The following is a 15,723-nucleotide window of genomic DNA, read 5'->3' on the forward strand; positions in this document are numbered from 1 at the left end:
AACACCCCGTTAAGTGTTGACTTCTATTCAGCAGTAATTAACAGTTAAGTGTTGGCGTCCATTCAGCGCTAATTAACTGGTAAGTGCTGGCTTCCATTTGTCCTTTGCCAATCACACAACAACGCCATTTAACTGTTGGCGTCCATTGTTTAGCCCGCATCTTTGTTGGCTTATTACTTTTGTTGTTCTTACAAGTACATATATATGCTCTCTGCCTCATACCATTCATTCACCTGATGACAGAGTAAGGATATACTCCGAAACGTTGTGTTCCTCACTATAAAGAAGTTGACATCCATAAGAAAACTCTCTTCCTTAGGGTTAAGACATCGCGAGACCTTCTCAATAATGACAGAGAAACGTGTTGAAGACGAACGGGTGGATCCAGGCGAAATTTCCAAAGGTTCGGCATCGCAGGTTTGTGTGCCAAAATGTACAAAAGTGATTTTCAATGTTGGCGGGACAAAATTTCAAACTCTTCGCAAGACGCTCAATGAATGCGGGCGCACAAAGTTATCGGATGAACTGTTTCTTAACGCTCGTTATGATGAGGACGCATGTGAGTTTTTCTTTGATAAGGACCCAGAGATGTTTCGATCCGTGTTGAACTACGTGAGATCGGGCCAGCTCCATCTTCCCGCTACCCTCTGTGGCCCCTTGATTAAAGATGAAATGGAGTTTTGGGGTTTGAGCGAGATTGACATCGAGCCTTGTTGCTGGGCTGTGTACAACAACTGGACATCAACGGTCAACGCTTTGGAACAGTTGGAGAATGACCGGAAACAGAACGTACAGCATGACCTTGACGAATCAGCGTCATGGTATACAAAGGTCAAGGCCAAGACATGGATCTTTCTCACAAGTCACAATTCTTCTATTCCGGCGCAGGTGAGTCATTTGGTTAATAGATTAACAAAGAGGATCAATGGACAAGAAGGAAAATGAAAAAAACCTTGAGGTAATAAGCAGCGTTCCAGGACACACACACACACACACCCACCCCCCAGCTTGACCACCCAAACAACAAACATAGGTTGCTAGGGGCTTGTCAACCCATATACTTGAGCAAGTTGCTAGGGGTAATTAGGATTATACAGCTGTGGTTAAGATTATAATTAACAAATTAAGACCTGTACTTGACATGTCATAGACGTTAATGGTAATCCAATGACAAGCTATAAAATCCTATAACATTAATACATATTGTAGACTGTCGGTTTTATATACTGATAGCTGATTTTGTGCTTTCGTATTTTGATGACACGTGGCTCATACTATCAACCCCAGGTGTGTCTGCTAGATAGCCTGGAATATGGTTACCCGTCGTCTGAAATGGTCTCTACCTACAGCAACAGGTGCCATTGATTAGACCTTGTGTGTGGAACTAACTAGTATTAGTTTCAATCAAACACCTAGAGAGTATTTTGCCACAGACACATTTGCAGCTACACATCAATAAAACCGTATCACTCATATTTGTGAGCATTATCAGGGAGGATTTCCGGGTTCAAACAGATTCCATCAACCTATGCCTTTGTAAGAATCGAGAAAATTAGTATGTTTGAATAGTGGCTTCGTTCCTAAAGGCATGAGGCGTCCAGCATGTCCACATTACGTAAATGTCACATAATAGTCCCTGGGAAGCATGGGTAGCTGGGATTAGATTTGAAACAACTAACGTCCTAGTAAAGTATATTTGTGTCAAAACTATTATTATTCTGTTTCAGATCTATGGCTGGGTGTCTCTCCTCTTCGTCATGATCGCCATCTTTTCTTTCTGCGCTGCCACACATCCAATCTTCAAAGTTCCGTCCTTGCCCAAAGGTGCTAAGAGCACTTCCGGAAATGCATCAGAAGCAGAGAGTACAGATTTACAAAGGATCGAAGAGGAAACCGAACGACATCCTGTTCTTTTCTACATCGACATCGTGTGTATAACATTCTTCACAGCCGAATATACGTTGCGTTTCATCTGCGCTCCGAAAAAGTTGAAGTTTCTACTGTCTCCGCTCTCCATCATTGACCTCTTGGCCATACTCCCAGATTATATCGAGTTCGTTGTATATGCAGCCAGTCCGGACTCCGTTGGAGAAACGACATTTATACACGTCATGCCTCTCCTACGTCTTATGCGTGCGTTCCGAATCTTTCGACTGATTCGACACGTTCCTGGCTTGTGGATAATGTTTTACACGCTGAAGGCGAGTTTCAAGGACTTGTCGCTAATGCTTGTCTTCCTACTGGTCGGAATGCTGCTGTTTTCATCCCTAATTTACTTCGCGGAAGATAAAGAGGTTTTCACCAGCATCCCGCACGGATTTTGGTGGTCGGTTGTTACCATGACGACAGTAGGATATGGGGATATGTACCCATCGAGTACCTTGGGGTATTTTGTTGGGTCGCTGACGGCAGTTTGTGGTGTTCTGCCAATTGGGTTTACGATTCCTGCTCTTGTTACCAATTTTGCTCTATATTACCAACATGCCCAGTTTGCCATTCAAAAAGAAAGACTTTTGAAAGAACAGAGGACGAACGATAAGGAGACGAGTGGTCCTAAACTGTTATCAAATAATCACAGCCATTATAGAGACTCGGATGCTTCTTGCCATTGTACAGGAAAATAGGAAATGATGCCACAGCAAGAAACAAAAAAACTTTCAATATTGCTTTAGGACTGAGCAGATGTGCATGATTTTACCCCGCTTGGAATAATTATCACGGTTGGATTACCAGAAATTGTCCTCAGAGATTCTACGCATGCCGGGAATCGAACTCGGTTTTGGCGCGAAGAGCGACAGTTTTAACGACTAGGCTACCCGACTACCGCTTCAAGACCATCATTGTTCAGTGACTGAAAATTACAACCGGTCACCCATTTGTTCATCGGTTTCAAGTCACATGTGTCATTAAAAAGTCATGTAATACCATTACCCAAGGAATAGACTCTGTGTGACTAGATCTTCGTGCTGCATTTGAAAAACAATATTGAGAGTCCATGGTGTTCAATTACATGATCATATTGTCTTCTAAATTTAGGAGGAAGTTAATATACAATTTTGCGAGAGAATGTCTTTGTGGAAATCCTTTTCGTTCGAAGAGCTACTCACATTGTGTACATATTGAATATTTCTACCACCTTACCTGCCAGTTACAGTGCAGAACATACAATGAGATATCAAAACTTCACATTTGTAAAGAGATTTCACAAAGTCAATTAAAATCTGATCAAACGAATGTTATGAACATCACTCTCTCACTCCGTCCAACGTTTGCTCAGAGTGAGTGAGTGACTTTCAGCAATATTCCAACAATATCACAGCGGGGGACACCATAAATGGGCTTCACACATTGTACCCATGCGGGTAACCATGTGGCGAGTCTTCAGGATGGCGAGCGGACACTTTAACCAGTATGCTACCCCACCGCCCTTGTTTGTGGAGAAAGTTTGCATCTGTCGCAAGTCTCTGTCGACCTGTCTTCAGCAACTCATGCATGGTACCTTACTGTATAGACCGATGCTCATGCCATCAATCATTGGGTTGTCTGGTCCAGACTCAAATATTCACAGAACGGCATAATTTGGAATATTGCTGAGCGCGACACACAAAACACCGTGCCCATTGTAGTTTGCTACTGAGACAATCAAATGTGCCATTCTTACCTGTGTAAATATTAATCATGATTTATGGAAACTAATAAATGCCTCCACATACGCCTAGCTTTAATTATATTGAAGAGACGGTTGCTGTTATGCAGATGGGCACGAATGTCTTTGAATCTGTATATCGTTATGATCCTTAGTCGTTCCAGGATCCGCTGATCACGGTCGCGAAAGCTGAGTCCGCCTATGTACATCATTATTCCTGCCATGCGTTAGATTAGAATTGGTCTTCACCAACCCATGCTTGTCGTAAAAGGCAACTAACGGGATCGGGTTGTCAGGCTCATTGACATAGCTGACACATATCGTATCCAATTGTGTAGATCGATGCTCATGCTGTTGATCACAGGAGTGTCTGGTCCAGACGCGATTATTCACAGACCGCCGCAATATAGTTGTAATAGGAATATTGCTGTGCGCCAACCTGCATTAGACGCGCCAGGGGATCAAACACCGACCTACACTGTAAAATATTACCGTTGAAATGACAGTCCATCCACTGTTATTTTTATACGGTTTGTTACCGAGGCTCCCACGTACGGTGCGTTACCGTATATAAACCACATATACGGTACTGCCCAGTTAATTAAGTGTATTGTGGGATATGATCCGGGCATTATAGTAGTATCGGCGACATTTTCTGAAACACTCCTCTCCGATGTAAGAAATGTTTTGAGCCGAATAAGGCACTGTGTGGTACTTAAAACGTGTGTATTTTGTAAGAAGTTAAGGTTTTTTGTTACTACAAAAGGTCTAGATTCATGCTGATGTACAATTACCTGTTTACATTTGCTATTTTTCTGGCTATCGCACTTGCACGTGTACGGCCAATGGGTACATATTGTCTGTGATCATTGCAACTTCAGTTGCGATAGTCCTTTGAGATATGTTACTCATTACAAATTTCATCGCAATATCCCAAATGTGTTATATCGCTGTTGTTTTCAAACTTGCGAAAAGTTGTTTGTCAAATATTCAGCCTTTAAGTCACATGTAATAAGATCACATTGCCAAAGGCCGATGGTCCATGGTGCAACTAATAGGGGGCACTTTGCAAGTCGTTTAGCTGAGTCAAAAGATTTGAATTTAAAATGTACAATTTTGGATTGTCATAATATATTTGTCAATTTCCCAAGTTTAGTTGCTCATTTGAAAAGGCATATCACAAATAATGAAAAAGTTCAGTGTCCATTTGAATCCTGTCAGAGGAAGCCACCATTTAGTAAGAAATCAACTTTTTCTTCACACCTCCAGAAAACATTTACATGATGATTGGAAACAGTTATCAAAAGAAATTAAGCTGTCTCTTAATTCTGAAAATGAAAGCACACACGGTAATGGTTTTGGAGAACCAGTTCATGCTGTTGATGTTAACCCAGATGAGGATGGAGATTCTGTTTTGCAAATAGGTGAAAATAATCAAGACCAACTGAATGAATCTTTTGATACAGAAACTATTGATGAATTTCAAGTAAATGAGAAAACAAGCTATGATTTTCTAAAAAGTCTTGCTACGTTTTACCTCAAGTTGCAAGGAAAATATTTATTGCCAGAATCAGTTATTCAAGTGTTGATCACTGAATTTCAAGAGATGCATGAGATAAGTCTTTCTATTCAGTTACAAAAGTTACATGAAAGAATGCAATCAATGAGGGTACCAGAAGACATTATCAGTGAAGTTAAGTCAGAATCACAAAGTCTGACTTGTTTACAACATGCAACAGTGGACCACTGCAAAGTGCACAAAAAAAAAGAAAAGTTTTTACAAGAATCACTTTGCGTATATTGAGCCAAAAGAAATATTTCTTGGTTATGATAGCAACAATAAGGCAAAAACCTATCATTATGTGCCTATCTGTGAAACATTAGCCATGCTTTTCAAAAACTTCGCATTTCAAATTTGGCACCTCTACTGGAAATGCATGTGGCACACTATCAGATATTTGTGATGGAAAAGGATTTAAATCTAATGATTTTTTTGCCACTGAAGGTAAACGTTTCCAGTTGATTCTTTATCAGGATGCGTTTGAAGTGGTCAATCCTCTTGGGGCAGCAAAGAAAAAACACAAGCTCATTGGTGTATATTTTACACTTGGTAACTTTGAGTCCTATAAAAGATCCAGTATTGATCATTTGCAGTTGGTCATGTTATGTAGAGAAATAGAAATATAACAGTTTGGACAAAGAAAGGTATTTGAAAAGTTGTTAGCAGACTTGAAAATACTTGAAAACACAGGAATTACTGTGAATTCTGACTCTGGAAAAAGCGTTGTTAAGGGATCACTTATTTGTATTCTTGGTGACAATCTGGGTTCTCATATGATAGGGGGTTTTCAAGAGAGCTTTTCAGCTCAATACTTTTGCAGGTACTGTCACATGACACAAGTTGATTTGAAGAGCCATAAATTTGAACAGGCTGGGCATGAAGAAAGAACAAAACAGTCTTATGATGAATGTGTTTCACACACTATTTGTAATCCTGGAATGTCATGCCATGGTATAAAACAGGTTTCAGTATTTAATTCTCTGACAAATTTTCATGTGCAGAATCCAGGTTTACCACCATGTGTTGGACATGACTTATTTGAGGGAGTTGTCTCTTATGATATGTCACTCATGATAGACTATTGTGTTGGCTTGGGCTGGTTTAGTCATGCTAAACTCAATAGACTGATACAGAGATTTCCTTATAAGGGCAATGATTGCTTAGACAGGCCCGCTGAAATTAATGCAAAATCCGACAGATTGTGTGGACATGCACCCAGAACTGGGTTTTTCTAAGGTTGTTTTCACTTATTATAGGCAGCTGTGTTTCCAACACAGGGGATTCAGTTTGGGAGTTATTCCTGACATTAAAACTCCCGGTAGAAATAATCTGTTCTCCTTGTGTGGAATTTTCACAAATTTCTTACCTCCATGTGTTAGTTTCGGAATATCTGCAAAGTAGGAAAAGAGTTTTCCCTGATGTTCCACTTAGACCTAAACATCACTTTTGAGTCATTATCCAGGGTTAATCTTATCATTTGGTCCCTCATACATTTATGGACAATGAGAATTGAGAGTAAATACTCATACTTTAAGCAATGTACAAGGAAACTTCAAAACTACAAACATTTGTCAAAAACACTCAGCCACAGACACCAGCTCTTACAAGCATTTTATTCATGTGGCTCGCTTTTTCCAAACAAATTAATTACCGAAGGAAGTGTTCCCTTTGATCCGCAGTTATACAGTGTGCCAATTCAGAATAGTGTTGCACAGCATGCATTTTATGAACACAACACTAACATGTGCATGAAACTCCAATTTAAGGGTATCTCATATGAGAAAGAAATGGTCATTGGGTTCAGGTACCCCAATGGTGATCTGAAAATAGGGAAGATTCATGTTTTACTGGAAAGGGAAGAAAATCTTTTATAATTGTAAGTTCTATTAAGTACCACACAGTGCCAGACTATGGCTTGCTCTTAGTTACAAACAATTGTTTAACTGAACAGCCATACCAGTGTGTCAAAGAATCAGAAGTAACAAGCCTCTTTCCATTAACAGTGTACACAGTTTCTGGTCAAGGTTTCATATCCTTGAAGCATTGGTAGGCATGGCATTGCTGGAATGCAACAGTTGTTGAGTTTAATTTTGCAAGTTTTGCCCAGTATCGGAGAAGAGAGGTTAAAGAGACTTTCAAAAAATAGAAGTTCTCTTATTAAGAGGTTGGAGTTGATGATATTGAAGATGTAATTTGTTATGACATCTTTATCATTTTAGCGTTATTATTACACTTTCATGTTTCTGAACAAACTATAAAGAAACGTCAGTCATCATTCTTAATCATTTAATCAAAGGTTGATGGCTGTCTCCCTAAACATCGTTCAAACCATATTCACCAGGTACTATGAACCCTGAAACCTATAACATTTATTCTAACAGATAAACTCAATGTGTGAAAATGCAACTATGAATTAAACAGTTAAAAGTCAAACCAACTTCAAATATATACCATCCAAACACGCAAACTCTCAAAATAAAGCCTGAAGGAAGTTGATATGTACCGACTACAGACTTGAAACAATTCAACACTGTCTCTCACGGATAGGTTAAACAGTAACATCTAACTCATTAATAGCTAACAGGAAATGTCACGGATTAAAGTTTTGTGGATGTTTAAGGATCCTTAGAGATCCAGTTTCTCAGTGATAAGTTTGTCAATCTGGTGATGACGCTTGGTTACTGGTTCTGGTGGTGAGATGAGGGTTATTATATCATCACGTCTGTACCAGAGGATATCATCCATCAAAGATGGCCAGAAGAAACGATTGTCTCCCCACTCTGTGCATAACCATGACTTCGATTTCATTTTCGCCTGTATCCTGGATAATTCCTGGGTACGGCAACCCATCATAAGTAACTACACACCACTTTCCATGTAGATCAGCAGTAATATCCCCAATGTCCATGAGACCCTGACCGTGTGTTCTTGTCACGAGAATTACTGTCTAAAGCTTGAACACTAAAGTTTGGATCTTGATACTGCACCTGCACTGTTAATGGGCTGTGGCATACACATTGATCAGGATAGGAACAGAAACAGCTGAGGACTCTGTAGCTTAATGTTCCCTTCTCATTGGTAGACATTTGATGGATCTTCATTGTCCCAGGTATGACTGTTATATCTGGAGGAATATATTTGTCTTCCTCCTCAATATCTGTGGGTGAGATGAAGAACATACAAACTGAGGTCTCTCCATGTAAGGTGTCAAATAGAGTTTTGGCATCTGGAATATCCTTACCATGAGCTACCAGTCTGTCAGCTGTCCTTTTCACAACAGCACCTATGCCATCAGCTGGTCCTTTGCCGTGTCCGGCAGCCAGAAAGTTCCATGTTGATTTTACAAATCCATATGCATACAGTCTGTTCACAAACATAGAGAATTTTTCTTCTGTTTATACTGAGTAGTAGGCCCATCACTTACAAAGTGGACAGAGTCAATGTGTGGGTATTTGCCCTTGATATGCATGAAGATTGGCCTCATATGAGCCCATATAGCAGGAGGATCATGTCTGAATGATGGCGAAATGGTACAGAAAGGCAGATTGTCATACTTTTCATGGGTATAGACAAGACCTGTGTGAAGAAGCTTGTTGATGAGATGCACCAAAGTGAACACTTTGAATTTCACTTGCATATTTACAGGCATAATTTCTGAGAAGTCCAAGTGAATGATGCACTCATTCATGTTTAGGTTCTTTTCAATTTGTGGATGGCAAAGGTACTGGTGCGATACAGTATAAAGATGTCTGCAAGACACTTTCAGACTCTCCTCAAAGTCATCCACTAAGGTTGCCACAGTTCCCATTACTTTTTCTTTTCTTGTGAGTTGAACATTTATGGTCTCTCGCTTGCCAGCAGTTACCTTCTCTCTTGTCTCAACCCTTCTCTGCCATTCATACCAAAGATCTGACTTCCCTCATCAAAACTGTGTTTCTGGATGTTCTTTCTGCAGCATTCATAGCATTCCCTAAACATACATTTCCTATCTTCAACTGAACAACAGATTTCTGCAGCAATCTTCATAAGATCACATGTTCCTAAAACGCCAAGCTGACACAGTTTATCTGCCTTCAATTGCAGGTTATCATGTGTTTTACAAATGCATGTTTCCCTGTCTGATGCTCTAGGTATTAGCACATAAAAATGGTCTTAGGTTGGCAAAGAGTGAATAGGATACCTTTACTTCAGGGTTTTCTGACAGGAATTTTGAGTGAAGGTTTTTGAGAATTATCATTCAGGTATCTCTTTTGACGTTTCACTTTGAGCTTGGTTATCGTGTCCTTCTTCCCAGATGTTGGCCTGCTGTTGTCATCCCGCACAAAGAATTGTAAGATGGTGGCTTTCAGGGCTCCAGCAAAAGAGTTTGCACGTTTCTTTCGTTTGTATTTTATTGGTCCTTTTGTCCTATTGTTTTTGAAACGTTTTCTTGAGAATGAAAGAGATGCAGCAGCATTTGATTTGAACCTGTATTTATTGAGAATTGCTTCAGAAAACATTTGTGAAAACAATTGCTTCTGCTTTTCAGGACTTGTACTCTGATATTTAGTCCGTATGGCCTTGATGACGACATTATGGAATAGCAAGGTCTTTCTGACCTTACTTGAAACTTTCTGGCCTTTAAGGAGTTCTTGTGTTTTCTTCTGTGGCGAGTCCTTAAGTTTTGCTGCTGCTTTTTAAGCCTGTAAATCTGTTTCCTGTATTTTTCCTTTTGTCTCCTGGTATTTGATAACTGTACTTTCAGTTTCAAAAAATCTCTGTAAGCTGCACTCCTCATTCTATGCACCTTCTTACGACCACGTGTCGTTCTTCCATCCTGATCACCTCCAGCTCTCCTACAGCTTCATCCACGGGAGATTCCAGGCGGTGTCAACAGGTTCTGTGTGAGTCTCTCCTGTTTCCGCTCTTTTCTCTCACTTTTTGTTGATTTTCCTCCATCTCCTTCTTTGATTACGTTGACTCCGTGATGAATGTTCAGAAATTGGTTTGATTATGCCATTTTCCTTCTTTTTATTTCTTAACTTTTCTTTGTTTAGATAGGCTGCTCTCTTTGCGGGGTCACCATTTATCCTTTTTCTCTATACTTCCTCGCCCGCTTTCTGCTGCATTCATAGCCATTTTCTCTGTCCTTCCTTCGTTCTTTCATAATCTGATGAATGTTTTCCTTAGTAATTTGTATTTTTTCATACAAATCTACTATTCTTTTAGCCCACGCTGCACGCACAGCACTATCTCTTGGATGGAAATGTAGGAAATAGTCAAACCTCTCTGTAGTTTCAGTCAGGTCTTTTTCTAGGACTAATAAAAGTCTTTTTTCATGATTCAGTTCTGGCATCTGAAGATCAATAAAGAAACAAATATGACCTAGAACCATATAGACTTTACAACACATCATTGTAGTAAAGACAATGTTATTATCATTATTGGTTTTATCATACATAATATGAAAATGTTTATTGAATGTGGATTTAAAACTTCCTTGTAAAGAAATGTCACTACCGTCACAACGTGTCATTACCATCACTTTTTTCATGTGACAGTAATGACCTGTGACGGTAGTGACATTTCAATATTTGAAAAGAAGCTACAGTAAAATATAAATTCAAAATTGGTGTGTCTCATGAGCACATGGCAAATGAAGATGTGGTTTTGGTGACATATACTATTATTTTTGCAAAATAGTAGTTACTTTTGTCAATAAGTAGCGTTTGGTAATGACATGGAATAAAAATACTCGCCATATATGTGCAATGCATTTAATATTTGTTGCTATTTAGACAAAAACCTTACCTTCTAAGATTGTCTTGTCATGATGGTAGCCATGTTGCTTTTCCAGAGGATGAGGAGGCTAGTGAGAATGACCTCCCTTGTGTCATGAATTTCTATTTTTAGATGCTGTGACGGTAGTGACAGGGTTTCTCAGGACATTAAGTTTTAAATTGTGAAAATGTAAATTCTTTAATCAAATTTGTTTTTCTAAACCTAAAAACCAGTCAGTGCATAAACGGGGTATACAGAAATGTCCATATATCACTTTTTAAATTCTTTAACTTGATATGTTGATTTTATGGACTTGTGAAAATGCTTGAGCTGTGCTTGGGACATGAGAAATTATACATACTTCAATCAATAATTTTCAAAATATATCATTTTAAAACTTATTCTCAATTCCTTTTTGTATATACTATACTGAAGGATGTATAAACATCTTTCATTTCAGCAAAAACATAATTTTTTTTATAAATTATTAAATTTTTACATAGTGCTTAACACCATGGACTGTGTTTGGGCCTCTATTTTGTGGAATGACCCCCGTACTGTTTGTTCATGAAATTGATCTTGTCAAAGTACTGAAACCAGTGCGGGCAAGAAAACTTCTGAAAGCATTTCAGGGAGTTCCAGGTGAGTAAGTGTTATGTAGTTCCACCAGCTCTTATGAATGCAGCTAATTAACAAAGTTAATTAAACCATGATGCATTTGAGGCACAGGTATGTTTTAGGCTAAGAAAATTGATTTGCAGCATTTTGCTGTTATCTTTATTTTAACTGATTTTTTATTTGATCGTCCTAAAAATGAAGAAAAAAGTTTTTTTTCTGAAAAATATGCGAGGCAGTGTCCAAATCCCCAAACTATTCAAGTCAGTCTGGTGATGGGCACCAGTTAATGTTGATGATTTATATAGCAGTGGACATATACATCCCTATGCTCACTACACTAAGACTAATACTGTGGTTATAGAGTAGTTAGAAGTATACATTGATACATTTTCATGCCAGACAAAATCAGTACTGTTCTTTGAAATTAAGATAATAGTAAAACACCTGAGTTGCCCTGTCTTAACCCAATAACGTGATTGCAATTTTCAGATGCATCATCATCAGAATCTCCAGCTTCCACATCAAGTATGGACACATCTGATAGTACAGGTAGTCCAGTGATGCCAAGGCCAGTAATCTACACTAACAATCAGGATCCGAACTGGCCACAGAAAAATGAACATTCCATGGAACAAAGTACCTGATTTTACATTTTGCTTGCACAGCAATAAAAGACTGGAGCCCGATTCACGAAACTCGTTCGAATGGTTGCCGATGAGATCAGACAAATCACGAAAATGCCTACAAGAGGCAGTTTGAGATCATTGCTAAAAAGGATGGTGGCATTGTACCCACAGTCACTCGAAGATCGAATGGACGGATTTGTTGTTGGTTCAGGGTATGACTCATTGGTCTACCAGCTGGTTAACCGAAATGAAAACCTCAACAGAGGAGTGGGCAAGTTGTTTCGTAAGCGGAAGTGTTCGGATGTCATGGGTGATGGCGAGAAAACTCAAAAGCCAACTGTTAGTCCTGCAACTAAGAAAAGGGACTCTTATGGATGTGTTAACTGGGGTCCAGATATTGATGGAGACAGCTTTGAACTTGAAAAGAGCAACCAGATGCTTAAAGAAATGCACGATGCACCGCCTAGTGACTGGAACAATGAGAATATTATGAAACTGATGAATGACACTTACAGTCTACAAAGACAATCCATCAATGAAGGTGAAAGTATTGGAAAGATTGTAGAAGACTGGCCCTTTCTTTCAGAATCAGTTGGAATCCTATGTCACTTTAAGACTCTTGTGGGGATTGACTGTGAAGCAGCCATCAGAGAAGGTTGTGAGTCAAAAGGCGTACGACTTCAGCGTTACTTTTCCAGCGAAATGAGGGGAGAACTTGATCCGTTGTTTCGTGCTGCACAAAAAGAGTCAGAAATGGACAATGTCAAGGCATGGATACCAGCCAATCTGCTCTGTATTATGAAATGTGTTAATGAGAAGCCAGACGCACTCTTTCTTCTTGTTGATGTAAGTTATTATCCTGCATGGTCTTAGATTTTATGTAAATTTCTCAAAATAAATGTAACATGCCTCCATACGCAGCCCAGGGTACATAACTTTTTAATGGCAAAGCCTGTATTTAATTTAAACATATTGATTTCACTATATTTAAGGCATTGTGACTAAAATAGAATTGATAGATTTTTGCTCTTGAACTGCTAAGGTAGTTGTTCGCCAATGCTAAAGTGTAAACATTACAACAGTTTTAGTGGTAAGATAACTTCGAAAATGTACAGCCTTCTCCTTTAGGTTGTTTGTAATTATTATAATATACTCCTAAACTAAAAGAATACAAAGAGCAGTATCAGTATACATGTTTTTCTATACATGTTTACTTGAATGTTTGTATATGATACATAAACTTAGTGTAGTATGATAAGGAAATTATGTTTTCAGGAAACTGCATCAGTGGCTGACATTGAACGCACCAATACAGAAAGTTGGCCCCGCCTGGTACTACTAGGTAAGTAAATACATCACACAATATTGTTACTTTTATGTTGGAAATTTGGTTCAAATTTCTTGTTATCTCCTTTATATCATTTCAGAACCAAATTCTTTTAATATAAATGTACATACTTTAAAACTCTATATGAGTGTATGATACTTGAGATAAAATTATTGGTTTTTTTCTGCATCAAAGAAACAAGTTACTATCAAATCAGCAATGAAACTGAAATAAAATATATTGGTATAAGCAATCCTATTTTCATTTTATTGATGAAACCTTTGTGTCTTAGATTGATTTGTCTCTTAACTAATTCCTGCTTATCAAATTATGTTTGCAGGAGAAACACACCTATCTGCCAAACAGTATATGATCATTGTTGATCACAAAGTCATTGTGAAGACAATCACAAGCTTCCTAAAGGCAGTTGCTGTCCTCTTTGCAACATTTTATGTTTTTAACATACAGTACCAAGCTGGTGCAGCAGCTACTCTGGAGTTCATCCAAAGGTTTGTTCACTTTTATTAACAATGTAGACAAAATACTTAATAAATATATTTCAAAGAAAAGTTTTAAAAGTATTTCATCACAATCATGCAACGAAAAAATGTTTTATTGAGCTTTAATACATCTAATATACAATAGGATATTGTCATTACCAAGGAAACGATTTGGACTTGCATTTCATGTTTCATAACTCAAGCAGATTAAATAGTTACAACCTGAAGTTGTCATTTTGCTATCTTCCCAGTATTTTACTGTTGAAGGTGTTTCCTCAGAATCAACCCTGACAAAGGCTGTAAAGCAGACAGGAAAAGGAAGACAACTGGTGTTAATCCCAAGGTTCTTCGCATGATCAACAGTATTGCTGGATTTGAATGGACACCCATTAACGACGCTTGATCTATCATTGTACAAGATTTTTAATGTCTGTGATATTCTATTTTTAGTAAGAATGCATTTCATTATTAATCTTTCAGTGAACATGGTGAACTGTTTTATCTTGCCTTATCTTTTATGTTACGTTAAGTAAACATTTAACTGTTCAACTTGTTTTCAGGTTTGTGAAATTACTAGCCAGCAAAAATGGTGTTGTATCTGCTGAAAATAATTAAAGTGCTTATTTTAAGAAAAAATTCTTCCTTTGTCTTTTGTTAATGTTGAAAGTGTGTGTTTAATTTTGGTTTTAGAAGGTAAGTTACAGGACTTCAGTGTAATATGTCGTGTGTTATGATACAACAGTGAAATTCATGGCATCTTCTTGCTTCAAGCAGATTACTGTATGTACTGTAACTACGGTTTAATGCCTGGCAGCTGGTTGCCAACAAATTACCGTACCTACGTGGAAAGCCTGTATCTACAGTGCGGTGCTGTACTTACGGTACAACCATTTTTACTACGGTAATCTGCTGGCAACCAGCTGCCAGGCATTATACCGTAACAAAATCACGGTAATTTTTTACAGTGTACTTTTCCTATGGCAGACACTTTATCCGCTAAGCCTCCACTTTATCCGGTGGAGGTCCCTTAAGGAGATAGTATTCATGCTGTTATTTTGTGATCAAGATGATTTCACCGAGGATGTCAGAACATTGTTGGCCACAGGCATTTATGGACAGATCAGGAATCACAATGAGAATTTCGAACCATCGATTAACGGACCCTTGCAGTGAGTGCACGTGATTATATATTAGCTTCTCTTACGGAAATGATAATATGACTCTACATCGATTTAGGTAATATAATCTATGACTGGGACAAATATGAAGTGTAAACCCTAATCAGTTATTACACCAGCCGAACCGTAACCCTTATGTCAGATTGTTGACTCTATATATACGGACACAGATCATGTTAAGATCACTGCTTAATGAATTTTACGTAATTACATGCAATCACCATAGAAACCAGTAATATAGTCCAAGCTTTCTGTTGCTTAACCAAAAAAGGCGACAAATTTACATGTCAATGCGTTGTGATCGTACCAGGTTGGATGAGTGAGTGAGTTGGGGTTTACGGAGCTTTTAGCAATATTCCAGCAATATCACGGCGAGGGACACCAGAAATGGGCTTCACACATTGTTCCCACATGGGGAATCAAAACCTGGCCTTCGGCGTGACGAGCGGACGTCACTAGGTTACCACACCACCCTCAACGTTAGAATAGGATGGGATATTTCTATAA

The 15,723-nt window shown here is 38.5% G+C and overlaps 1 protein-coding gene across 1 annotated transcript; it reads left to right on the plus strand.

Annotated features, from left to right (window-relative positions):
• The first annotated feature begins 348 nt into the window (after positions 1-348).
• LOC124255733 (potassium voltage-gated channel protein Shaw-like) lies at positions 349-12,917 on the plus strand. Its single transcript, XM_046689641.1, has 4 exons — positions 349-888; positions 1,728-2,547; positions 12,480-12,550; positions 12,798-12,917. The coding sequence occupies exons 1-4, from the start codon at positions 349-351 to the stop codon at positions 12,915-12,917; spliced, it is 1,551 nt and encodes a 516-aa protein (XP_046545597.1).
• The last annotated feature ends 2,806 nt before the right edge of the window (positions 12,918-15,723 follow it).

Source organism: Haliotis rubra, unplaced genomic scaffold (assembly GCF_003918875.1).
Source record: "Haliotis rubra isolate DU_JTF1 unplaced genomic scaffold, ASM391887v1 Scf1157, whole genome shotgun sequence".
Classification (NCBI taxonomy): Eukaryota; Metazoa; Mollusca; class Gastropoda; order Lepetellida; family Haliotidae; genus Haliotis; species Haliotis rubra.

What these genes read in the sequence shown, in the direction of transcription:
- LOC124255733 (XM_046689641.1), top strand. Translation starts at nt 349, where the DNA reads ATGACAGAGAAACGTGTTGAAGACGAACGGGTGGATCCAGGCGAAATT. An exon ending in ATTCTTCTATTCCGGCGCAG is followed by an intron (nt 889 to 1,727) that starts GTGAGTCATTTG and finishes ATTCTGTTTCAG; the next exon opens with ATCTATGGCTGGGTGTCTCT. An exon ending in GACGAACGATAAGGAGACGA is followed by an intron (nt 2,548 to 12,479) that starts GTGGTCCTAAAC and finishes TCAACAGAGGAG; the next exon opens with TGGGCAAGTTGTTTCGTAAG.